Source organism: Dipodomys merriami, unplaced genomic scaffold (genome assembly GCF_024711535.1).
Source record: "Dipodomys merriami isolate MVZ:Mamm:240054 unplaced genomic scaffold, mDipMer1.0.p SCAF_59, whole genome shotgun sequence".
Taxonomy (NCBI): Eukaryota; Metazoa; Chordata; class Mammalia; order Rodentia; family Heteromyidae; genus Dipodomys; species Dipodomys merriami.
Genome location: NW_027206168.1, coordinates 7,466,973 through 7,494,904, shown reverse-complemented (window position 1 = coordinate 7,494,904; position 27,932 = coordinate 7,466,973). Strand labels below are relative to the sequence as shown.

Below are 27,932 nucleotides of genomic sequence, written 5' to 3'. Positions count from 1 at the left end.
CTTCTGGACCACCACATTATTTATGAGTCACTGACAATTGTTGAACTGAAGTTCCTCCAAACGTGCTCTTTTAGAAAAATCTAATCTTAAATTTGTCTTCAACAAATTTACTGGTATTGATCTATTGAATACCCATAACCTTGAAGTGAAAATGTGCTCTGTTTTGTTTCAAGATACACTATTTTATTAAGAAATGAAGCCTTTCTCCATACAGAAATAACTAAAGGTAATTGCACTTATTACTCTAAGTATTATTTCCTCTTAAGTATTTTAAAATATTAAATAGTAGTGAGACAGTGATGAGTTTTCTATAATACAATTTTCTGAACTCTCAAAAAAACCTAGTAAGTTGTATAGTTTTGTATGGTTCAAACCTCAAGTGTATTTTGGAAAACAAGGAGTTAAAAGTCTTTTGGAAGTTAACTTGGTATAAAAGTATGAAAAGCCTCTGTTGCTCCAGTTCTAAGGAAATGCTGTCTTTCTTTTTCTAACAAAGATTTCCACAGAAGACAAACTCTGTCTACAATAACCAAGGTAAGGACAAGGGGAGGGAGGGGATCGTTGTAATTCATTAACTTTCCAATAAGTTACTCATTTGGACAAGTCACAGAAACTTTATGAAATGTGCTTCAAAATGCTGACCTGATAAAATTCTATAAAAACAAGCCTCAGAATGCAAATCATTTCTGCCAGCTACAAGTAAATAACTGAAGCAGAACTTACAGAGAGACTAGGGCAAAAGACAGAAAGACAAAAAAAATGCAAATCAGCAAGAAAGAAACAAAACATACCAGAATATTTAATAATTTGCCATAGTGAATTAAAACTAAAGTGGTAATAAAACTGTCATCTGTTTATATTTACTTGTGTTTTTATAATCTCTAGACCAACTATAGTGTTTAGTGTACACTAATGTATGTAGAAAGTCAAAGGTCTTAGGTCGGTAATTTTAGTGTGTAAATTTACATTTTGTTTTATTTTTGTCAAGCATTTCTTTAAAGAATATAAAAATTGATTTAGTAAATATTATTTTAAAACCATATCTTATATTTCTATTATGTATTTTATTTGCATATCCTGAGCAGACTGTAGTGGCTGTTTACATAAATTCTAAAAAAGCAAAATAAGAACATCAGAAAAGGCCAATAATAACAGAGGTACTCCTGCTATCCTCTGAAAAACACTGGACTTAATCAACAAAAATAGGTCCCAGGCCTAGTTTTCTCTTATGTATCTGTGAAAACTTCATCATGTCTTTTCTTTATCCCTGCAAGGGGGGACGTTAATACCTAACCCATTCTATCTAATAAAGTGAATGTGTGAATAAATTGATCTGAGGTATGTAGAAAAACATTACAAATTAAACTGCTCTTTCTTGTAATCAGTTACTCGTGTCCAACATGAGTAACTGGCATTACTAATATGTAGTATTTTCAGCACTTGGACATATCAGACTTTCTGGCTGACTGAGCATGAAACCAAGTCAGATTTGGCTCAGAATCATTTCTTCAAAGGCATGTAATCCTCTTAGTATTCTGGAAAACTTCCCTAATAAGACCCCCTTTCAAACAGCACATTCCAGTGGAGAATCCCTGGCTGACTGTAAAAGAAGCCATTTAAATAAACTCATATGATGTGGTCAATGCATATAGTATGTTGTAAGATATTTTTAGGATTTGAAAATTACAACCAGTTGGTTTTTCTTTAGAGGATAAGCAAGATTTCTAAGGAAAGTAAAACAGAATTAGAAAAAATTTTCACACAAAAAAAAAGAAAAGAAAGGATGTTTCAAAGTAGTTTTTTCTTACTATTGAGGTCCTTCACCTTTTGACCTAAGTTAATTCTTAGGTATTTTATTTCTTACGAGGCAATTGCAAATGGGGTTGCTTTCCTGATTTCAGTTTCAATCTTCTCGTTGTTGGCAAAGAGAAAAGCTGATGATTTTTGTGGGATTATTTTATGCACAGCTACCTTGTCAAAGTTTTGGATCCACTCTAGGGAGGTATACTTTAGGGTCCGATAAGTACAGGGTCATGTCATCTATAAAAAGAGATCATTTTACTTCTTCCTTCCCTATTTGGGTCCTCTTTAGTGTTTTTCTCTTGCTTCATTGCTCCTGCTAGGAATTCCAAGACTATATTAAGAGCAGTGGCAAGAGTGGACATCCTTTGTCTCATTCCTGATTTGGGGGAAATGGCTTTAGTTTTTCACTATTAAATACAATGGTGGCTGTAGTTTTGTCACATACAGACTTCATTATATTGAGGAATGCTCCATGTCATCCTGACTTCTCCAAAGCTTTTATCACAAAGGGTATCATGAAAAGCTTTTCCTGCATCTATTGAGGTGATCCTGTGGTTCTTGTCCTTGCTTCTGTTGATGTGTTGTATTACATTTATTGGTTTACATATGTTGAACTCTTTGCATCCCTGGGATAAATCCCACTTAATCATAGTGTGTGATTTCCTTGATTAATTATTAGATTCTATTGGCCCCTATTTTGTTGAGAAATTGAACATTGATGGTCATGAAGGATATAGATCTAAAGTTCTATTTTCTTGGTGTATTTTTATCAGCTTTAGGGACTGTAATGGTGGTTTCATTGAATGAGTTTGATAGTGATCCCTCCATTAAAGGGTTTGAGGAATATTGGTGTTAGTTTTACTTTAAAGGTCTCAGAATTTGGCTGTGAGGCCGTCAGATCCTGGGCTTTTCTTGGAAAGGAGGTCTTTTATTGCCAATTCAATTTCTTTACTTGTGGTGGATCTGTTTAGTTGGTTTATGTCTTCGCTCAGTTTCAATGTATTTATTTTCTCTAGGAATGTATCCACTTCTGCCAGATTCTCCAATTTATTGCCATAGAGGCTTGTAAAGGATTCCCTTATAATTTCCTAAATTTTACCTGATACTGTTGTGATGTTTCCATCTTCATCTCTGATATTACTTATTTGGGTCACTTCTCTTCTTAGTCAAGTTTTCTATGGCCTGTAGGTCAAAGCTCAACAAAATCAACACCAGGAAATGGGTACATCCAAGTGCGGCGGAGAGCTAAGGGGAGAAAGGAAAATGAATGAAGGGGAAAGAGGGAGAGAATGAAGGCAAGAATTCATTGTATATAGCACAAAACTAAGAAAAGTAAAGGAAGGTGTGGGTTGAAGGGGGGGTGGGAATGTTGAAGGAGTGACACTGATCAGGATGCATTGTGTTTATAACTGTTTTAAGTCCCAGCAATCACTAGTTAGGTCTTAGGTCCTTGTGCCTTTGGCTACTGTTTCACAAGGCTACCTCTGGACTTCAACCTTTTGTTCTTAATAGAGATGAAACTCAAATGCCCTCATATTATGAAAAGCAATGTTCTTAAATGTTAATGCAAACATAAACACTAATGTGCTGGGCGCTGGTGACTCATGCCTATATCCTAGCTACTCAGGAGGCTGAGATCTGAGGATTGTGGTTCAAAGCCAGCCTGGGCAGGAAAGTCCATGAGACTCTATCTTCAATAAACCACCAAAAACTGGATGTGTCACTGTGGCTCAAGTGGTAGAGCACTAACCTTGAACTGAAGAGCTGAGGGATAGATAGCATACAAGCCCAGAGTTCAAGCCCCACAACTGACCAAAAACACTACTGTGCCACTTTTTAAAATTTGGGGGAGGGGGAAATAGGAATGTATAAAATGTCCTCATTATTTCAAAACAAAATCTTGAAAGTTCCATTGGGTTACATTCTAGATGAAGAGAAAACAACAGCATTTTTTTTTATTAGTAGGAGATCCTGATTTGTTGTTGTACTTAGATCTTCTGACCATCTGAGGGAGTTAGAAGTTAACAGCTGTAGCTCTAGTTTATCTTTGCATATTTTAACCCAAATATGGTAAAGGGCAGGACTACAGAAGGAAGTGCCCATATAATAAACAGGGCTCAGAACTTGTAACAGAAAACTTTTTAGATATTCCACTTAAGGGAAATCTGTCTGTGCTTTTCACTTTGGCTAATGTCTCATTTAGACCTAAGTTTCTAAACTTTTCTTGGGAAAATAAGCATTCTTTAATCTCCTCTCTTCTGAATTGTAGAAATCAGAGAAAATTGCATAGTAAAATGACCTCTTGTGACTTCACTGAAGAACCTATAAAAAAGATCGCCATCTTTGGAGGAACTCATGGAAATGAGCTAACAGGAGTATTTCTAGTTAAGCACTGGCTAGAGAATGGTGCTGAAATTCAGAGAACAGGTTTGGAAGTGAAACCCTTTATTACCAACCCAAGAGCAGTGGAGAAGTGTACCAGATACATTGACTGTGACCTGAATCGTGCTTTTGACTTTGAAAATCTTGGGTAAGATTTTGTTTTGTATTGTGTGTGACTATACGTGTGGGAAAAGTGGTAGGTGTTTGAAAGTGAGCTTACATATGCATATGATCAATATCCATGTTCATAAATATCATGGCTGTAGTGAATAAAATCACTTTCACTTTATTGATGCTGCATTGTGAATTACACAATTAACAAAACTGGGCATTTGTTTGCCCTTTCACAGACTTTTTAAAGCATTGGCTATTCTTCACTGTTTTGTTTTTAAATGAAGTCCAAAAAATTTAAGAAAATAAATGGCAAAGTCTGTTATTTAAAATCATATCTTTAAAGACACAGATTTAATAACACTTTTCACTAAATTAGTGTTTGACTACTCTGCTCATGTACATGTTTGTTAGCATTTTAAAGAATTCAGTGCTATCTTTTCTTACAACTATGTTTATGATATCCATAAAGTCCTAGTTGTTAAAAGGGTGATGTTTAAATTAACATTTGTTGAATGAAAGCAAGACTAAGTATCCATTGCCAGAAAACTACTCTGTGGCCTGAGGAGCAGATATATTTATCTCCGATTGTGGATTGCTGCAGATGAGAATAATGAATGCTAAAAACGTTTTCCTTGAACTTTCTGCATTTGAATTATAGCTGATTTACAATACACTGTGGACAGTGTATATAATAATAATAGTCTGGTTTGTTACTTGCTAATTATATTGCCTTTGTTTACATAACAGTAGCTGCTATGACATAAGCCTTTTGCTACTTCTTTCATTTACCTAAAAGAATTAAACATCTATTCTGTGTCAAACACTGTGGAAGCATAAAATGGTTTTTATCCTCAAAGGGTTGACAGGTTACTAGCTATGATATAAGACATTGTAACAACTAAATGTACTGCTTCATTTACTTACTTGCTTTCTAATAAGCATTAGTTGGAGTTTAAGAATTCCTTAGGTTTAATCTCACTTCAGAACAAACAATAAATGCTTCTTTTAGCACAAATATATATATATATATATATATATATATGCTTTCCAGAGAAATTATACAGTAGCCATACTTTGTGTGTCAAATCATAATTTGAGAAATTCATAATTTCAGAAATTCAACATCTTTATAGGTGTATCTTTATGATTATATCCACATTGCTAATGTTCATTAGCATAAAATAGCTATTAACTAACTCATATATTACAAGTAAAATTTTTGAAGAATAACTCTTACTTTTTAAATACATTATTTTTTTTTACTGTTTATTCCTGCTCCTTTTTGGTATTTCCATATATGCATATGGAATATAAAATAAGAATAACATGAGTGTAAATGTGTGTGTGTGTGTATGTGTGTGTGTGTGTGTGTGCATGCAGATCCTGGGGCTTGCACTCAGGGCCTGGGTGCTGTCCTTGAGCTTTTTTGATCAAGGATAGCATTCTACCACTTGAGCCACAGCTCTACTTCTGGGTTTTGGTAGTTAATTGGAGATAAAAGTCTCACAGACTCTCCTGCCCAGGATGGCTTTGAACCACTATCCTCAGATCTCAGCCTTCTGGGGAGCTAAGATTACAAGTATGAGCCACAGTGCCAGCTAAGAATAACTTTTAATCAGCATATTAATTTCCCAAATAACTCTGGAACAGACTGGGTTTTCTTATTATAAACAACCAATGTCATGCCTTTCAATGACAGCAATATTTTAAATTGAAATCACATTCTTTCTTATTCTTTTTTTTTTTTTTGTCGGTCATGGGGCTTGAACTCTGGGACTGAGAGCTGTCCCTCAGCTCTTTAGCTCAAGACGAGCACTCTACTACTTGAGCTACAGTGCCACTTCCGGTTCTCTGGTGGTTTATTGGAGATGAGAGTTTCCAGACTTTCCTGCCCAGGCTGGCTTTGAACCACGATCCTTGGCTCTCAGCCTCCTGAGTAACTAGGATTGCAGGCATGAGCCACCAGCACCCGGCTTCTTTCTTATTCTTTACTCACAGGCTAGACAGTTCTCTCAAAGGGTAGCTTTCAAAATGAGATAAATAAACCAGTCCATCTCTCTATTAGCCCTCTCCCAAATTTACTAATTTTCCTAGAATTCTTACTTCAATGATGGCACCATTACCCACAAAAATCACCTATAGAAATCCTCTTAGAGTCTTTGTGTTCAACTCTCATGTTTAGTGGATCAGTAAGTGCTCCCAAGTACTTTTTCTTTTGATGCTGGTACTGGCGCTTGAACTCAGGGCTTTAGATTCTCACTCAGCCAAACCTTCCCCTGCCCCATGGCTTTTTTGCTAGTTAACTAAAGATAACAGTCTCACATATTTATCTGTCCAGGCTACCTTTGAACCTTGATCCTCAGAGCTCAGCTTCCTTAATTGCTAGGATTATAGGTCTGAACCACCAACACTCTGCTCTTTCAAGTATTCTTTACAAGAATCTCACAAAGGTAGTCTTCTTGTCATTACCTTAGTTTATTTTTTCTGTGGACAGTTAAAATAGCCTCTGATAGGATTTCTGTTTCCAGTTTTATTCCAATTCTTCCTGCCATCCATCATCCATATGCTAGCTACAAGTATCATCCAAACATGCAACTACATTCTTCCATTGCTGAAATTCCCTTAAAATTTCCATCCATCAGGCATTAATGGCTTGAGCCTGTAATCCTAGCTAATCAAGAGGCTAAGATCTAAGGATCATGGTTTGAAGCCAGCCTGAGCAGGAGGTCCATGAGACTCTTATCTCCAATTAATCACCAAAAGACAGAAGTGGAGCTGTGGTTCCAGTGGTATAGCACTAGCCAAAGCTCAAGGACAGTACCCAGGCCCTGAGTTCAGGCTGCAGGACCAGCATAAACACACACACACACACACACACACACACACACACACACACACACACACACACACAATTCCTTTAAAGAGTATATGTAATTTAGTGATGTCCTTTAGAATCTAATCCCTGTCTATTCTTTCAGCCTCATTCTTTAGGATTCTTCCAATAATACCTAAACTCTAGAGATGGGAAGTGAAAGGTGTCCATAGTCTTTCAAAATTCTAAACCTTGACTCTGAGCAACTTAGTAGGAAATAGGACCATTACTCAAATGAGATAGACCATTGTAGAAGTAAATATTTATGGGGTGACCTCATGGGCTTGTTCTATTAACTTTTAAATGCACATAGATAGATAAATAGATATTACATTAGTAATCATGTCTGGTTGCAAATAAAACCACAAGAATAGTAGCTTAAGCAAATAAGAAATTCTTGGTCATAAGAATAAGTCCAATGGCAGACAGACCCAGACTGGTTCAATAGCTCTATAATTTCATCAGTTCCACAAGCTTCTTCTATAGTCCCAGAATTGTTGCTCCTTATTCTTGATTGCATTCCAAAGAAGAAATACTTAGATATAAATCAACCCCTTGAAAATACAAGCAAAATTACCAAGGCATTGAATAAATTGAACTATATGAAATTGTAATAATGTCATAAGGAAAAATAAATTTAAGGTATTGTCATGCACAGTAATTTTAAAATTATCCTAACCATTGCCAGAGGTGAGGAAAAGATGAATAGGGATCCATTTAAGAGCATAATGATAATCATTAACGTACTAACCCTCACCACAGAAAAATATACATATGTATGTATCTAATTAGATCTCAATTTAAAATATTCAGTTAAGGCCTGGCATGGGTTATTTAACCTATAATCCTAGCTACTCAGAAGACTGAGATCTGAGGATTAAGGTTCATAGCCAATCCAGGTAGGAAAAGTCCATGAGCCTTTTCCAATTGACCACCAAAAAGCTGGAAGTAGAGCTGTAGCTCAAGAGGTTGAGTGCTAATTTGAGCAAAATAGCTCAGGGACAGGCCCTGAGTTTAAGCCACAAGATAGGCACAAAAAATGTAATTAAGATGATGTGAGCACCTAAGCTTGGCTGTTTTGTTCACTCAATTTAGCTACAGAAAAGAGGAAATGTACATTCAATGGCATTTTCCCACAAATATATCTAGCCTACTATAACTACTAAGAAACTGTTAATCAAATTAATATATAACATTTGCTTGGGATTGAAGTTAAATGATAAATTGTTTGAAATGTTCTACCTGTGACATGCCATATACATGAACCTATCATTTTGTAACCCTGCCAAAATGATATTAGTTATGTAGAATCAATTAGAGAAAGAAGTATATTGTTTAATTTATAAAGGTTTTAGGTATGGTAGATACTGGTGACTCACACCTATAATCCTCACTATTCAAGAGGCTAAGATCTGAGAATTGAAGTTCAGAGTCAGTCCAGGCAGACAAATCTGAGAGTCGCTTGTCTCAAAAATAGTCTGTAAAAAGCTACAAGTGGATGTGTGGCTCAAGTAGTAGAGCTCTAGCCTGAGTACAAAAGCTATGCAAAAGCTCAAATCCCTGAGTTCAAGCCCCAGTATCAACCTTATAAATAAATAAATAAATGTTTCAGATATGTTTTTCCTTCTCTCACAGATTTTTTTTTTCAGTTGTGGGGCTTGAACTATGGTCCTGGGCACTGTCCCTCAGCTCTTCAGCTCAAAGCAAGCACTCTACCACAGCGCTACTTCTAGTTTTCTGGTGGTTCATTGGAGATAAGAGTCTCACAGACTTTCCTGCCCAGGCTGGCTTTGAACTGCGAGCCTCAGATCTCAGCCTCCTGAGTAGCAAGGATTACAGGCATGAGCCACTGGCACCCAGCTCTTACAGCTTTTTCATCTTAAAACTATAGCAACCATTCTTTTACACTGTCAACTTATTGTATAGTTATGTTATCTTAGCCACAGACATTGTTAATCTTTTCCTTTCTGCTCAAAACAGCAAAAAAGTTTCTGAAGATTTGCCATATGAAGTGAGAAGGGCTCAAGAAATAAATCATTTATTTGGTCCGAAAAATAGTGAAAATTCCTATGACATTATTTTTGACCTTCATAACACTACTTCTAACATGGGATGTACTCTTATTCTTGAAGATTCCAGGAATGACTTTTTAATTCAGATGTTTCATTATATTAAGGTAAAATGTCAATTTTTAATTTTTAATTTATAAGTTAGCATGAGACTACTCAGGAGGCTGAGATGTGAGGATTGTGGTTCAAAGCCAGGTTTGGTAAGAAAGTCCCTGAGACACTTATCTCCAATGAACCACTCAAAAACTGGAAGTGGTGCTGTGGCTCAAAGTGGTAGTCTTGAGCCAAAGAACTCAGGGACAACACTCAGGCAAAGTTCAAGGAAGTATCATTTAATGTTGGTTAAAAAAACCAGTGATAACAAGTTTTTAGCCTTGCCCTTATCTCCATTTAATCCAGATACTCCCAAATGTATGTCTGATCTTTCAGTACACACTTCATGTAGTTCATTATTTTAGGCCTCAGAAATCTGTGAGATGACAGTATCAGTAACCCAGTGCCTAAAGCTAAAGAAAACTTGCTAGAAAAAATAATGGAGCAGGGGCTGGGAAGGTGGCTCAGTGGTAGAGTGCTTGCCTCGCATGCCTGAAGCCCTGGGTTCGATTCCTCAGCATCACATAAACAGAAAAAAAAGCTGAAAGTGGCGCTGTGGCTCAAGTGGTAGAGCACTCACCTTGAGCTGAAGAGCTGAGAGACAGTGCCCAAGCCCAGAGTTCAAGCCCCATGACCAACAAAAAGAAAGGAAGAAAGAAGGAAAGAAAGAAAGGGAAAAAGAAAAAATAATGGAGCAGAAATACAAATAATGGATTGTGTGTTTATTTCTATATAGTAGACATCCTTCCTTCCTGAAAACTAGTACAATTTACTAGAAAAGGTTGATCCATGTAGCCAGGAGAATGCAAGTTCACATCTTGGCTTTCTTATCTATTAGAAACTTAGACCAGACACTAATTGTGGCAGGCTTTAGTGGCTCATACCATTCTGTAATCTTCACCATTCAAGAGAATCTAAGGATCACAATTTGAAGCTAGCCAAAGTAGGAAAGTCCATGGGTACCCTTATCTCCAATTAACCACCAAAAAAAGCCCAAAGTAGAGCTGTGGCTCAAGTAGTAGAGCTATAGCCTTGAGCAAATAAGCTCAAGAGCAGCACCCAGGCCCCTGAGTTCAAGCTCCAGGATTGGCAGGAAAAAAAAAAGGAATTAATCTTCCCAAATCTTACTGCTCATTTTATGTAATTAGTGTACTAATGAAGTATTCAACATAGCAGCCTATATAAAGTTTATTATATTGATTTCTCTTGAGTTTTGACAATAACTAGATAGTGGTTCTAAAGAAAATGGGAGATCATGCAGCTGTCATTTGAGAAGAAAGCTTGATGCTTTGGTTCCCAACATGGAAGTAGCATGGCTTATATTACCAAAACCAAGAGGCCTGGCTCAAATTCTTAGAAGCAGAAGAGAGGAATCACCCAACATCTGTAAAAACCTGGACTTCCAGAAAAAAAATAATATTCTTTAAGAGACCAATACTACACTAAGTAGCAAGGTTACCAAAAATAACTGAATCTATTTGGAAGGGAAATTTATTACATATTCTTTAACCATTGTGTTAGAGAATTATTGTGTACATTTCATTTAAAAAGCAATATATAATCTGATTTTATATATAATTGGTTCATGTGTTTTCCAAGCTGTGGGTTTCACAGTGTGTTTCATAAAGCTCTCTGGCTAATATTAATAGGTAAAGTAAAATATATTGAAGACATTACTAACAGTAATGGCATATGTTGTTTATATAGTAAGAAATGCATTTTAAATTTTTTTCAGACTTCTTTGGCTCCATTACCTTGCTATGTATATCTTATTGAACATCCTTCCCTCAAATATGCAACTACTCGTTCTATAGCCAAGCATCCTGTTGGTAAGTCATATTTCCTAGTGGTGAATAAAGTTTGTCCTATGTGAAATTCTGAGAAAATAATTTTTCTTATTTTTTTTTTGTTGGTTTTGGGGCTTGAACTCAGAGCTTGGGCACCTTCCCTGAGCTTTATTCACTCAACGTTAGCGCTCTACCACTTTAAGCCACAGCGCCACTTCCAGTTTTCTGGTGGCTAATTGGAGATAATAGTCACATGGAAACTATGGGACCTATGTTTCTTTGGGCCTGGCTTACTTCACTTAATATAATTTCTTCCAAATCTTTCCATTTCCTAACAAATGGGGCAATGTCATTCTTTCTGATGGAGGCATAGAATTCCATTTTGTTTATATACCACATTTTCTTGATCCATTCATCTACTGAGTGGCATCTAGGTTGGTTCCATATCAAGCTATGGTAAATAGTGCTGCAATAAACATGGTTTCCCTTATTTGCAATAACTAATATATGTCTGAGACAAGCAGAAAAGGTCAGATAAGATGATATTAAGTGAAATGAACCCCAATATAAGGACACAAATGGTTTTTTCTTTCTTGCTATTGCTTCTAACGTATTTATAAGGTACCAAGTGATTTTTTTTGTTGTTGCTTTGTATGTCCCTTCCCCACAATATAACCCTTGTTCTCACTGTATTTGATGATGGTATAATTTGGGGGATGGAAAGGAAAAAACAACTTGTTTAAACAGGGATACATATTGACCCACTGCAACAATGAAATATACAAGACACTATGTTGAAAAATGAACTTTACAATTTAGGCGGGGTGTGTGATTAGGGCATGGGGGGGAGTGGAGGAGTGTAGTTGTGGAGATGGAAGGAAAGGGATAGTAGGGGAAAAACAAAGGAGGAGATAACAATGCTTGATAAGAAATGTGCTCATTACTTTGTTCATGTAACTGTAACCCCTCCTCTGTACAGTATTCTCAGAATAAAAACCTTAATTTAAAAAAAAAAAAAGAGTCTGGGAATGTGGTTTAGTAGTAGAGTGCTTGCCTTGCATGCATGAGGCCCTGGGTTCAATTCCTCAGCACCACATAAGCAGAAAAAGCTAGAAGTGGCACTGTGGCTCAAGTGGTAGAGCGCTAGCCTTGAGCTGAAGAGCTGAGGGACAGTGCCCAGGCCCAGAGGTCAAAACCCAAGACCAAAAAAAAAAAAAAAAAAAAAGAGTCTCATGGATTTTCCTGCCTGGGCTGGCCTCCAACTGAAATCCTTAGCTCTCAGCCTCAGTAGGTAGGATTACTGGTTCCTGACAAGAAAATAATTTTTTAAAAATATTCATGCACCAGATGCCAATGATTGTAATCCTGTAATCCAAGCTACTTAGGAGCTGAGATCTGAGAATTGCCATTCAAAGACAGCCTGGGCAGAAAAGTCTGAAAGCCTCCCAATTAACCAGAAAAAAAGTTAGGCTAGAAGTGTGGATGAAGTGGTAATGCACAAGCCATGAGGGAAAAATGCCAAAAGAGAGAGCAAGAGGCCCTGTGTTCAAGCCCTAGTGTTACCACACAAGAAAAATTATAGCTGTCTTGCTTACCATAATGTTTGACTGACAGGTAAGAAGCACATTAACTTGAGGCAGGCTCTAACTGTACTTAATTTCCTTAGCTTCTTTGAGTAGCTTTCTGCTTTGTTCATATAATCACCTTTGTTATTATTGTTCAGTTGTTCAAATGACAAATTCCCAAGATTTAAGTGAAATACTGCCTCCATATAGAATCTACTCTGATTCCACTCCCAGAATTATTACTCCAGACTTTACACAGGTATTTATTGTGGTACTGAGGATGTAGTGGTGAAGAAGCCATGTAGTTTTCCCTTAAAGAAATTAGTATCTAGGGGCTGGGAAGGTGGCTCAGTGGTAGAGTGCTTGCCTTACATGCATGAGGCCTTGGGTTCAATTTCTCAGGACAACATAAGCAAAAAAAAAGCCAGAAATGGTGCTGTGGCTCAAGTGGTAGCGTGCTTGCCTTGAGCTGAAGAGCTGAGGGACAGCGCCCAGGATCAAAGTTCAGGCCCCATGACCAACTGGAAAAAAAAAAGAAAAGGGAAAAAAAAAAAGAAATTAAAGGAGGAGGCAGCAATGCTTGATAAGAAATGTACTCATTACCTTGCCCATGTAATTGTAACCCCTCTGTATGGTATTTTCATAATATAAATAAATAAATAAATAAATAAATAAATAAATAAATAAATAAATAAATAAATAAATATAAAAAATAGTATCTAATGAGACAACTAACAGCCAACCAGGTCACTACTACTACAGAGGGGACCACGGCCAATACAGAGTCATTCCACACTCTTCCTGAGACACCTTCATGAGTTAATCATCTGCAGACTACACCATACTTAAGATTGCTATTTTTTCTCTCTTAATATATATATAGACATATATATTTTGTAAAGATACTGTACAAAGGAGTTACAGTTTATGAGCTAGGTAAGGAGTCCATTTCCTATCAAGCATTGTTATACCCACCTTTGTTTTTCCCCTACCATCTCTTCCCTCCCCTCTCAGTTTTATAATGAGTAATTTGTTGGTAACTAATGTAAGCAATTGAAAAACTTTTTAAGTAATCCTGGTTGTTTAAGAGGTGATGTTTTGTTGCATAATTAAGTGAATTAATTCAATATCAAATGTAATTGGAGAATATATCCAAATATAGGCACATAATATAGCCTAAATATCCAAATATAGATAGATACATAGTTGTAATTTTTTAAAGCCTTAACAAGGTAAGATAGGGCTAGATATGTGAAAGAGAACCTGTCTAGCATGTACGAGGACTTCAATTAGATTTCTAGCAAAATAACAACAACAATAAGAATAATAAATGTGGAATAGAATTATGGCTCTTTTTTATACCAAATAAAAGCAAAGGATTTCCAAACCTTTTTTTTTTCTTTTTCATTCTTTTAGTACTGAAATTAGAGTTTCTTACTCTCTAGGCAAGTAGTCTACCACTTGGGCCATCTATTCAGCCCTAAGATTTCCAAACTCTGAAGATCAGTTTTGCTCTATGATACCTAAGGTCAATGTTGTTTTTTGCCAGTCCTGGGGCTTGCACTCAGGGCTTGTGTACTGTCCCTGAGCCTCATTTGTGCTCAAGGCTACACTCTACCACTTGAGCCACAGATCTACTTTCCAATGTTCTTCTGAGCTACAACAAATATCTGCTGCTACTTTTAGCCCTGACAAATAGAGTCAAATGTTTAAAACATTTCAATATGAGGAATTATAATTGCTACTGATTATAAATCATTAGAAATATTACACATTCTCTGTTTCTCTGTAACTTGATTTGGAGTCCTTTTATGGCATACTTACCCATTGAATTATAAACACTTCACATCAGAAGGACACTGCTTTTGATTCAACATTTCATAATACACTAAGACCTTTACCCCCTATAAGCTATCATCTATTTCTACTAGTCACCTACAAGGACCATTCTAATTCCAAAGTAGTTGAAATTTAACAGGATCATTCTCAGTCACTAAACTTTGTTCCAGAAAGCAGCAGTTTGCTGTAACCAGCCTCATGATCATTCCAGAACTGTCACAAACACATACATGTACACACATAGAAACATGACTAGATACAACTTCTCTTGACTTTCTCAGATTGGCAATGATCTCACTTGAGATTCAATAGTTATTTTATCTTATTTTATTTTTGTGCTGGTCCTGGAGCTTGAAGTCAGGGCCTTAGTGCTATCCTTAAGGTTTTTTGCTCAGGGCTACTGCGCTACCATCACTTGAGCTACAGTTCCACTTCTGGCTGTTTGGTGTTTATCATAGATAAGAGTTTCATGGACTTTCCTGCCCAGGCTGGCCTTCAGCCATGATCCTCAGATCTCAGCCTCCTGAGTAGCTAGGATTACAGGCATAAGCCACTGGCACCCAACATTAATTTGTTATCATCATTTTTCCTTCCCTCCATTCAACTATGCCACTCTACATAAACATTTACAGCACTATAAGATCTTACATTAAAGATAATTTTTAGCTTAGAAAATATGACCACCCAACCACTCACAGTGAGAATATAAAACTTCACTAACCTTTTGTTCTGATTAAAGCATCCACGAATACCTGTCAATAGCTTCTTACTCTCTAAATAGGACTGACCATACCACAATACCACAGCTCTTGCCCTGTGAAGACAAGAATACATAGAACACTTTTGGCTGCTTGTAACCCAAAATGGCATAACAATAAGATAAATGTATTATTTTACCCAATATTTCAACACAAGGGACTAGGTTTCTTTTATCTTTCTGGTCTACCACATTTGGTGTGTCTTTAGTGGCCCTGTGGCATGTGATGTCCACTGTGATTCCAAGATTCATACAACAATATGACAAGATATAATAAAGGAAACTCTAAAGAACTACCCTACATCTCTTTCATTTTGTCACCTTGGGCATAACTGGGCCATACATTCATTCTTCAATCAATCACCAAAGTGTCAGAATTACTATGATTAAGTTGAACCATTCAATATTTAGTCTTGAGCTGAAGAGAAGTTCATGTAACTTGAAGATTGACTACCTAACAGATTATGATCCTATTAAACAGGAGTAATGGGGCTGGGAAGGTGGCTCAGTGGTAGAGCGCTTGCCTTGCATGCCTGAGGCCCTGGGTTCAATTCCTCAGCACCACATAAGCAAAAAGAAAAAAAAAGCCAGAAGTGGCGCTGTGGCTCAAGTGATAGAGCGCTAGCCTTGAGCTGAGAGCTGAGGGACAGCACCCAGGCCCAGAGTTCAGGCCCCACGACCGGACCCCCCCAAATAAATAAATAAATAAATAAATAAATAAATAAATAAACAGGAGTAATGAGGAAGGAATTTGGAATAGGCAAACCACATCTTGTTTTTTTTTTAGGAGTGGATGCTGAGTGCTGAGTGCGATTTAATGCAGAGGATAACAAACTTTTAAAACAGAAGTCTTCATAAGAAAAGGGCAAAAGGTTACACAATCTTGCTGCAGGGCTTCATTCTTGGGTGGTCACCAGCTGGTCGCCTGAAAAGCACTTGTTTCCGGCTTATCTCTAAGAAATATAATGGGTTTCGATGTTTGTCACCATCTAACCATTACCTTATTTCTATAGAGGCCTTAATTGTCCCATAAGATCTTTCCTGTTCCTTCTTTAATAGGAAGGTCATGGAGGCCTAGATCTAGCAAGTCTCTTAGTAAGTGAAAGAGAGTAACAGGAAGTTCTTTCTCCTAAGTAGTTATCTCCGCAATTGCCATACATTCCTTCTGTTCTAGCCGCGCCTAGAGCTTCTTGCAACTCTCTTACAAATAATTCCTTCTGCTGGAGTGACTTCGTGAAACCCCCAATACTTTTATATTTGCTTATGGCTTGTCTACTAGCCTCCATAAGAGGGGTTTCAGGGTAGCACTTAACTCTGGTGAGTTAGTCATATTTTTAAGACACTCATCAGATATTGGAGTCATCAACACTCTTAAGAAAGAGCTTTGAATAAGGGAACGTTGACAATGAGTAAGTACGATGAACAGCAGAAACAGTAAAAGATTAATAGGCACTCTTATGAGGAAAAGAAAAGACAGAAACACATCTTTCCCAGGGGTTTGCCAGCCTTTTTCCAGGAGTAGGCCTCTTAGAAGCCCTATTCTCCAAGGTAGACTTCGGTGAAGTCCCAAAACTTGGAGATAGGGCAAACCACATCTTGTACACTATACATGCAGACATAGCCATGAACACAATTTTTGTGTGTTTATATAAGATATAAAGTAAAATACATTTTTACAAATAAATTTACACAAAATACATGATTTACATTATAGTTTAAGCCATTTTGAAATATCTGCAGCCACAAGTATTCTATGGATTCATGTCTTTAGAGAAGACTGAGGTTTGAAATGGTCAGTCCTAGGTAGAAAGCAAGATGCTGTGCACCAATAGGGAGGGGTTGGGTCTTCACCCAGAAGAATACAGTTAACTAATCACTTATGCACAGATACATACCTTACCAGCATATATGATACCATATACTTAAATGTCCCTAGGCACATGAAGCTAAACACAACAATTTTAAAAATCATGATAAGGAAAAAAAATAGTAATGTTTTGTGAACAGAAATAGGAAAGGCATAAAAGAAAAGAGAATGAAAATTGATGATACTATACTGGATGATAAGTTTGAAAAAAATAGAAAAAGGGCTGGCTGCCAGTGACTCATGCCTATAAATCTAGCTACTCATGAGGCTGAGATTTGAGGTTGTGGTTCAAAGCCAGCTCAGGCAGGAAAAGTCCATGAGACTCTTATCTCCAATTTACTACAAAAAAGCCAGAAATGAAACTGTGGCTCGAGGTGTAAACTGCCAGCCTTGAACAAAAAAGCTAAGGGTAAAAGACTACACATAGAGCTCCCCTATGACCCAGCAATCCCACTTTTGGGCATTTACCCAAACGATTATAAACAAGGACATACTAAAGCTACCAGCACAACTATGTTTATCACAGCATTATTCACCATAGTTGAACCCAGATGCTCCTTGATAGGTGGATGGATCAAGAAAATGTGATACACACACATACACACACACACACACACACACACACACACACACACACACACACACACACACACACACACACACACACACACACACAATGGAATTCTATGCCTCCATCAAAAAGAATGCCACCGCCACATTTTTTAGGAAATGGAAAGATTCGGAAAAAATTATATAAGTGAAGTAAGCCAGGCCCAAAGAAACATAGATCCTATTGGTTCCCTTATTTGCAATAACTAGTATATGTCTAGGATAATCTCACCAGACAAGTAGAAAGGCTCAAAAGCTATGCACTTATGACCATTTAAGATGATGCTAAGTGAAATGAACCTCAAGATAGGAACACAAGAGGTTCTATCCTTGTTGCTGTTGTTTTTAATGTACTTACAATGTACTATGATTTTTTTTCTTTTGTATATTCTTCCCCAATGGTATAACCCCTGTTTTCACTGTATTTGGTTCTGGTGCCCTGCATCTTGTATATAAATTTTTCTAACTTGGTGAGGGGAAGGGAAATAACAAAATGCTGAAACACGGATACAGGTTGGTCCATTGTAACAATGAGATGTACAAGACACTATGTTGAAAAGGAACTTGACAATTTTGGGGAGGGTAAGGGAGGAGTTGGGGAGGTGGGGAGGGAAGGGATGGTAGGGGAAAAACAAAGGAGGAAGTCACAATGCTCAAAAGGAAATGTACTCATTGCCCTACTCATGTAACTGTAACCCCTCTGTACAATATCTTTACAATAAAAAAAATTTTTAAGCTGAGAAAAAAAAAAGCTAATGGAGAGCAGCTAAGCCCTGAGTTCAAGCACCGGTATAGGCACAATTTTAAAAACGGTAATGATTGGAGCACTGACTTTGTGGGAGACTTTAATAGGAAAGGAACAAGACAAATGGTTGGGAGAGAATGTTTTGTAGATGTAAAGATGCATGTTTAACAACCATGGGAAATAGACCTGATAATACAGACTCGTTTTATTGGAGATAGATTAAACAACTACTTTTTTCTACAGAAAATTAAATTCGTTGTACTATATTATCAGGATGAATTATATTAAGGACAAAAAAATCGCTTCAAGATCACTTATCATGTCAAAAATCATGACTGTGGCTCATCTAGCTAGATTTCAAAGACTAAATAGATGTCCTTCCTCCTGTCAAACTAAGTGTTAGGTCTTGGTCAGTTGTCTTTGTGGTCACCTATTAACTTTTTCAACCTAACTTTGTTTACCTCTTTTACTATGTTATGAACTTTTGATATTTTGACAATATTGAAGGAATTTTTTTAAAGTGTCTCTGAATTCTTCACAGTTAAACACAATTCTATGTTTTTTCTATATTCTCTCCTAGTCTTTATTTGCTATTTGTGTTATTTGAATATATAAATGTTCCTTTATTGTCTAACACTATATTTCAAATATTTTCTATAATACTAAATGTTTTACCATTGATAAAGTGTCTAACAATGAGATTCTAGATCTTTATATATTAAAATGTTCCACTTGGGGAAGGGGGAGAGGCAAAGTAGGAGGAAAATGAAGAAAGGGGTAACAAGTTTGACAAGAAATGTATTTATTACCTTAGTTATATAACTGTAGCCCTCTGTACATCATTCTGACAACACAAAAGAGAAAAAATAAATAAAATAAAATGTTCCACTTTACAGAATGTTCTAATACTTGATTATATCACCTACTGTACCTAGGTATAGAAGTTGGTCCCCAGCCTCAAGGTGTTCTGAGAGCTGATATTTTGGATCAAATGAGAAAAATGATTAAACATGCTCTTGATTTTATACACAATTTTAATGAAGGTATGTGGTGAGTGAGAATCATTTTCTTGATGTGTATTTGAACATCATTTGGCCATCAGAATGTGTGTATATATGAGTGTGTAACTTAATCAATAAACACTGAAATGGGAATTGGAATCTAGGTCAAATTTGTCTTAGATTATTTTTTGAAACAAGGTGTCACCATGTAGCCCATCTAGCCTCAAACTTATGATCCTTCCGCCTCAGTCTTCCAAGACCTGAGATTAGAAGTATATGCCACCTAACCTCACTCTTAAATGCTTTTTTATGTGCTACATAAGACACATTTACTTTTTTATTGTCTTTAAGTAATTGTACAAATAAGTACAGTATATTTTGATCAATGTCAATATTTTCACTCATCCCTCCCCTACCCACCTCTTCTCTCAGTTTTCTTAATTTTGTAGGAAATACATTGATTCATGACTGTATTCTCTCCTTCTTCCCTTCTTAAATCTTCTCTACTTCAGAAATTCTTCAGTGACCGTAGGATATTTAAGAAGAGCAGCTACCCAGAGTCAAGTTTCCTTATAACTTGTCATTTTAAAAAGCACAAAAATCTGTACAGTAAGTTCACAAAAAATTAAAATTTAAATTTAAAAAATAAAAATAAAAAGCACAAAAAGACTAGGAAATACAAATGTCCAATAAACATAAGAAGAAATGTTAAACATTGTAAATAACCAGAGGAATGTAAATTAAAATAACATTTTTCTTTATTATATTGGGAAAATATTAAAATCCAATGATAAGTTACTCTCATTACCTGCTACCTGCTGGAGAAATAAAATAAATTAAAGACCTTTTACAGATCAATTTTGTAGTATTTACTAATTAAGATGCACAAGTGGGACCCAGAAGTTTCACAAGTACATGTATACCCAAATATACACTGAGTGGTTATTACAACTCTGTTCATAACAGTACAACAATGAAAATAACTCAAATGTCCATTAGGTATTAAAATTTATAATAAACTAATGTGGAATAATATTCAAAACACATTATAATTAAAAGAAAACAAATTGCAGGCCACAGAATATAGTATGTTGATTTGCTTTAAAATAATACTACTAAACTGGGCATGGTGGCATATGTAAATAATCCCAGTTCTGGGGAGGCTGAGGCAAGAGGACACAGAGTTCAAGGCCAGCTTGGACTACATAGAAGTTTGAGGCTAGCTGGGCTATATAGTAAAAACTTGTCTTAAAAACAAATACGTGCATACCTACATATATGTATACATACATAATCACTTACTAGAATACATATACATATATACTAAAATATACAATAAATTTTTGAACACACCAACAGATTACAGTAATGTCTAAGGAAGAGAGGAATAAACGAGGCTCACTCTGTTATTCAACAAGACTAATATATTCATGTATTATCATTAATACATTATTCTTGTTGAATATTTCTATAATTAACAAGTAAATAGAGACTGGTAGAGAAGTTGGTGTGTGGAACTCTTATTTATTCAGTATATCTAAAAAAAGCACACTATAGAGTCTATTAATTATAAGAAAAGTTTACTTTTCAATTGTAACAACATCGCATAAGAGCAATAGGCTGAGTTGTAGCATTTCATGAAGAAGTCGTTGCAGCAACAGTGCTAGTGTGGAGTCTGGTGCCTGGAGAGAATGTAATTGCTAAACTTTAGATGTGCAGCCCCTGTGAGCACAGGATCTTCTGTGGTTGGCAGACTTTGGTACATAGTCATAGAAACTGAACATCAGCTGTTGCCTTCCAAGTCTAGGGACAGGTTCTGTCCTGTACATTGAAACCAGGATTGGGACAGTCACCACATACACATACAGCATCCTCAAACAATGTGCATCTACAATGATATGATAAGAAATGACATCCACCCAGAAGGCCACAATCAGACATAGTTTAAAAATCACAGTCCATAGTATGCCCCCATAGGCATTAGTAGTGGTAACTCCAACAACCCACTTTCAGTCTCTGCAAAAACCCAGCAGTTCTCTATCCCTTGAATCTGACTTTTATGCCACTGAATAGGCTTGCAAAAGACTTGCACCTGTGACTTGCTCTCTTACTGCTCTCCCAAACCTATACCATGATGATTTAAGTCAATCCACATGAGCCTGCTGAATAAGGAAAGGTTCTACAATGGAAAACTCATACATACCAGATGCCAGACATACGAGTGAGGCCATCTCATAACACAGCTTTTAGCTGCCTGACAGCTTACCCTAAATCCATAAGCAAGGCAGTCAGAAATTAGCAAAGCCAGTCCAGAACATGAGCTGGACATTTGCCATGGTTTTTTTTTTTTGTAAGTTAAACTCCCCTGCCAGGCAGTACTGTATTCTGAGAATAAGCTGTTCACAAACTAGCCAAATGTCTAGTGTATTGAACACACAGAACCACTAGGCAGAAGCCCTAGCTGACTGGCATTCATGGAAGAATTTCTGAGAGAAGCAAACCTAAACCTTCATCAGTCAAGACATGAAAGCAAGCCACTAGAACATCTAGAGATTACACAGCAATGGGAGGAAAAGGTGATACAGACAAGAGAATAAAGTCCAGAAGTCCTGACTCACAATCCTAGTGTTTTAGCTCCCACACTGGCTTTTCCAATTCTATTTTGTTTATCAGTTCATTTCTGGAAAGAGTTCTGAGAGGAATAATTCCAGAACATCTTTTCGTTTCTTATTTATGAAACATATTTAAATAAACCTGTTGTATTCTCCTATTAACTATCTAACTATCTTTGTGGTTTTGTTGCTGTTCTTCTTTAAAGTATCTATTTCCCTTTCTAGGAGTATTCTGTGTGTGTGTGTGTGTGTGTGTGCGCGCGCGCGCGTGCGTGCACATGCGCGCATGTGCGCACGCACACAGGACACGTGCATGTGTTGGTCTGGGACTTGAACTCAGGGCCTGAGCACAGTCCTGAACTTTTTTTACTCGTCTAGAGCTCTCTCACTTGTGCCACAGCTCCACTTCTGTCTATTTTAGTGATTAATTGGAGATATGAGTCTCATGTACTTGCTTGCCAAGGCTGGCTTTGAACTGCAATTCCTCAAATATCAGCCTCCTAAGTAGCCAGGGTTATAGATGTGAGCCTTAAGCACCCAGCTATAGGGTATTTTTTAAGTTGCTAATAATACATTTTTTCCATAGGAAAAGAATTTCCTCCGTGTTCTGTTGAGGTATATAAAATAATGGACAAGGTCGATTATCCCAGGAATGAAAGTGGAGAGATTGCTGCCCTCATCCACCCAAATCTGCAGGTAATATTTGCTGCTTTTGTAAAACTGAAAATAGCCGGGCACCAGTGGCTCACACCTGTAATCCATTACTCAGGAGGCTGAGATCTGAGGATTGAAGTTCAAACCCAGCCGGAGCAGAAAGTCTGTGAGATTCATTTCCAATTAACAAGCAAAAATCCCAAAACAACAGTGTGGCTCAGGTGGTAGAGAGCCAGCCTTGAGCGAAAGAGCCAGGTGAGAGCATTAAAACCTTGGATTCAAGTCTCAGTAATGGCACAAAAATACCTGGTTCCCAGGTTCCATCCCCAGCAATTCTGATTTGATTAATCAAAGCAGAGACAGGGAATCAAATGAAGTCATCTAGTAATGTTGGTATGTTCACTTCTAGGCAGCACTGCACTATGAGACTCTGCAAATGGAACTAGCCATATGCGTATGGAACCTTCCTCCATGGGTCCTAGGCACACCTCTGGCTGAAAACCACTGGTCCAGTGGTTCTACAGGCCATACCAACCTTCTCAATTCCTAAGACTTACAAAAAAATTAGATATTAAATATAAATGAGCAACATGAAGTGAAATTATCTCTTTTTTTGACAGATCTCTATGAAATGATGTTTTAGGTACATTATTTTGTTTTGTTTTTTCTACAGTACTGGAAATTGAACACAGGTCCTTATACATACTAGACAAGCTCTCTACCACTTGAACCATGTTCCTGGCTCCATTGTTTTGTTGTTGTTGTTTTTATACACCTGATATTTTATTATTTTCATCTGCCACTCACAACAGTCTAAAATTATTAGACACATTGAAAATTTATACATAGATATAAAACTAGACCCCGTGCTTTTGTAGATACTATATTTTTCCATGTACATGGGCCATTGTCAGTTATGCATTTCTAATATACATTTCTGTTCATTTATTTGAAAAGTAACACCAATATGCTTTGCTGTTTTAAAGATAGGCTTTCAATAACTATGGCAAGGCAGGATCCTTCTGCTTCTACCTCCCAAGCATGTGAGATTACTGACATGCACCACCATGTCCAGCTTAATTATTTATACTGATTGCATGTAGGACTACACACAAAAACAAGTGGATTTTGCTCAATGAAAAATTTTGAGATCCATTTTTTGAAGAAATGAAAGAAAGCACAGATAAATCCATAAAGAAGTCTATACAATATCTTAAAATAAATTTTTATTTAAGAATTTACTAAATGTCAATTTTATTTAAATCAATACATTAAAACTATTACAATTTAATTATTAAAAAATCACATCATTCTCTTTTTTTCTGTTGTACTATACTGAACCTGGACCATTGTCCCTTAGCTTTCTCCATTCAAGTCTGGCACTCTTCCACTAAGTCACTGCTCCTTTTCCAGTTTTATTTAGTGGTTAAGTGGATAAGACTCTCAAGGACTTTCTTGTTGGCTCTGGCTTTGAACTTTGATGTTCAGATCTCAGCCTCCTGAGTAGCTAGGATTACAGGTATGAGTCACCAGGTCCCAACTTCAAGTCTCTCTTTTAATTCTAATTTGATGAGATTAGGTCAGACCCTGTAATCCATGTTAGGGCATATTAATATCCCAAGTCATTATCATGTGCAGCTATGGTTGAGAAAATCCCTGTGATGCAATTCTTTTTCTTTTCTTTTTTTTTTTTTTTTTTTTTTTTTGGTCTGGGGCCTGAACTCTGGGCCTGGGCGCTGTCCCTCAGCTCTTCAGCTCAAGGCTAGCACTCTACCAGTTGAGCCATAGCACCACTTCTGGCTTTTGCGGCTTCTGAGGTGCTGAGGAATCGAATCCAGGGCCTTATGCATGCAGGGCAAGCACTCTACCACTGAGTGACCTTCCCAGCTCCACATTTCTTCTTCTATGTTCCTATTCTGCATATGAATTGCTGACAGATTATTCATATGAAGAATATTATTTAGTATGTCAGCAGTGGGAATTGTAATTCTGCTTTGTTAACAAACTCTCAGGTAAGGCAAAAGCTGATGCTCTTGGGAAATGCTAGAAATACAAAATCTCAGGCACTACCCCGACTATCTATAGAGTCAAAATCTGCATTTTAATCTTCCAGGAGATTTGCATGCACACCCAAGTAGGAGAACAATTGTTCTGGAAATCCTGTGGTCTTATGACATTGGTGTCCAAAGGCCAAATCATGGTGCAAAATGTTCCAGCTAACACCACATGTAATATGAGGATACATAGCTATATGCTAGCTTTGTAGTAGAGTCTGACAGAAAATTTTTAAGTAGGAAGAAAGCCAAAGGTAATTTATCTTAATTGTCTCCTGAGAGGATCAAGACTGGAAACCATTGCACCCTGGAGATCCTGTGTTTGTGACTATTGATGGAAAGACTATTCCACTGGGCGGAGACTGTACTGTGTACCCTGTATTTGTGAATGAGGCCGCTTATTATGAAAAGAAAGAAGCTTTTGCAAAGACGACTAAACTAACACTCAATGCAAAAAGTGTTTGCTATGCTTTCCACTAGAAATCACTGCTAGCTCACTTATTATAGGGTATCTTGAAAAGCCCTACAACTCTGTAATTTCCTCAAGAGCAGGATTGTGCCCTTTCACATCCATCCACATAGCACCTAGCCCAGACTCTTGTGCAGTAAGCGTCCAGACCAGTCTCTTAAAGCAAAGAATAAATTAACGAGTGTGTTCTAAAAGCATCATACTCTATGTACATAGCTTTCCAAAGAAGTCTGCTTCATATTTCAACCCATTTTGGTAGTTTAACATTCTTCATAAACAACCTTCATAAACAAATATAAAATTGAAAAAAATACTATATGGAAGTTATCAACTTGAACACAAAATGAAACAGTATTTCATGTTTGTTTTAAGTAATATGTAAGTACTACTGGAAACTAATGGCTTTGGCTTGCTATTTTTTGCAATTTTCATATCTAATGACTATATTAAATATACAATCTATAAACTTTTAACAATACTTGGGATACCTATAGGAGATTTTAAAATAATCTTCTATAGGTGACATGTCCAAGAAAAATTAGGACTACATCAAGAAACTCGGTATCTCACATGCCCCTTGAGAAGCTACTATCTCTAACCATCCTTCTCAAGGTGGAAAATTTGGAAAAGGCATATTTCTAACAGCTGTCACTTGTCATTTTGAAAGGACTCGCTCACCCTAATCGTCAACTGAAGTTGAGGAGTCACTGATCTCTAGTAACCACTATCAATTAGAGAGAGCTGTGGGTGCCAGTGGAGACATGGCCCAGACTCATGGCTCTAGTTTGCAAATAAGAGCTTTCATGAAGCTTTCTTAAGTGTTGAAACTCCTGGCTTCCCATGCTTCTTCTCCTCAAATACCTGCAGCTGAAACCTGCCCATGCCCTCTCTCATCCTCTAAAAGGACCTCCTTCTCCCTCTATGGCAACAGAAGTCAAGGAAGGAGTGTTTTTTGCCCCAAGAAATGGAACCAGTGTATTGTTCATGAATTCCAATGTGTTTATCAAAAATACTAACATTATCTGGAAATATATGCATGTATTTCATTCTTCTAGGGTAAATGACCTTAAGCCAATTTCAATCCATAGTCAATGTTAAATAGAACATAATTAAATGCTTTATAAATTTTAAGCATCTATTTTGTGCATTATGGAATTATTTTGTTAGAATAAACACTTTTTTCTGAATATTGTAGTAAAATTTTGTCAATTAGCTTTCCTGTGTTATGTTTTATAAGCTTCCTTCTCCCATTCTTAACATTTCATTTTATTTCAGAGTTCACTTTCTGTGGGTCATTTTTTGCCAGATGTAAATGCTGGCAAGAAAACTTTATTCTTCGATCAATTTTTATAAATGTATTTACAAATTTATGAGGTGCAAGTTTGGGGATTATTTTATTAAGTCTTCTTTTCTCTGAGTTGGTCTTGATAGTCTTCAGTATTTCTAGTTAGATATTTCTTCAGTCTATAACTCATTGCTTCACCAGTTCAGGCACTTTGAGTTGTGTTTTGTTTTGTTTTGTTTTGTTTTTGTTTTTGGGGGGGTCCGGTTGTGGGGCCTGAAGTCTGGGCCTGGGAGCTGTCCCTTGTCCCTCAGCTTTTCAGCTCAAGGCTAGCGCTCTACCACTTGAGCCACAGTGCCACTTCCAGCTTTTTTCTTTTTGCTTATGTGGTGCTGAGGAATAGAACCCAGGGCCTCATGCATGCAAGACAAGCGCTCTACCACTGAGCCACCTTCCCAGCCCTGAGTTGTGTTTTATTTGCATTATTTCTAATCTACGGATGTGTTTTCTAATTTCTATTTCTAATCTACGGATGTGTATAAAATAGGAATGGGAATAATAATAATGCCTCTCTCATGGAGTAATTGTAAGGATTAAGTTAAATAACCTTGTAATGCCCTTGAAGTCAAGAAAATCTATGGGAACATGGGCAAAGGTGGCGAGGAGTTTTATTTGACTGGCCATGACTGCCTCATCCTGGGAGGACCAAGAGCAGCACCAACCTACAGTGAGGTAGAGTGCAAGTATCAGTTTACAGATGCTCAAAGAGCATTGGGGCAGGGATATTTTTCAGCTGTGGTCAGGACCAGGCATGTGGGGGTTATCAATAAATGAAAAAAAGCAACCTCAGTGCCTAGTAAATGGTGTGTACTTCATACATTATTCAAGTCCACACCTCTCACAAAAGGCCCTTTAGGGTCTTACCCTGTTGGACTCATCTCCTTCCCTGTTCTTCCTGTTTTTTTTTTTTGGGGGGGGGGGGGGCGGTCGTGGGGCCTGAACTCTGGTCCTGGGCAGTGTCCCTCAGCTCTTCAGCTCAAGGCTAGCACTCTACCACTTGAGCCACAGTGCCACTTCCGGCTTTTTTTTTTCTTTTTGCTTATGTGGTGCTGAAGAATCGAACGCAGGGCCTCAGGCGTGCAAGGCAAGCACTCTACCACTGAGCCACCTTCCCAGCCCCTGTTCTTCCTGTCTTAATGTCCTTCATGTTATATGCTTTCACTGGGACTGATTCTTCCCTCCAAAACTTTCTCCAACTTTCATGCATCTTCCCCATTTGGCCATGCTCTAGATGATTCTTGTATTTCCACCAGAATGCAGCTTAACTCCCATTTATTTCATATACAAAACCTTGCCCT

General features: G+C 37.1%; 1 protein-coding gene across 6 annotated transcripts; it reads left to right on the top strand.

Moving 5' to 3' along the window:
* The first annotated feature begins 489 nt into the window (after window positions 1–489).
* Aspa (aspartoacylase) lies at window positions 490–26,479 on the top strand. 6 transcript variants are annotated; one of them, XM_070001775.1, is made up of 7 exons: window positions 490–534; window positions 4,073–4,333; window positions 9,152–9,347; window positions 11,069–11,162; window positions 19,438–19,545; window positions 22,702–22,811; window positions 25,106–26,479. In XM_070001775.1, exons 2-7 carry the CDS (start codon window positions 4,098–4,100, stop codon window positions 25,301–25,303), a joined length of 942 nt encoding a protein of 313 aa, XP_069857876.1. In that variant the 5' UTR covers window positions 490–534; window positions 4,073–4,097; the 3' UTR covers window positions 25,304–26,479. The 6 variants fall into 6 exon arrangements, 5 of the variants coding, with proteins under 5 accessions (XP_069857876.1, XP_069857877.1, XP_069857879.1 ...); XR_011367749.1 differs by lacking the exons at window positions 490–534; window positions 25,106–26,479 and adding exons at window positions 22,885–23,024; window positions 23,179–23,248 and having other exon boundaries at window positions 3,928–4,333; XM_070001776.1 differs by lacking the exons at window positions 490–534; window positions 25,106–26,479 and adding an exon at window positions 24,883–25,097 and having other exon boundaries at window positions 3,927–4,333.
* The last annotated feature ends 1,453 nt before the right edge of the window (window positions 26,480–27,932 follow it).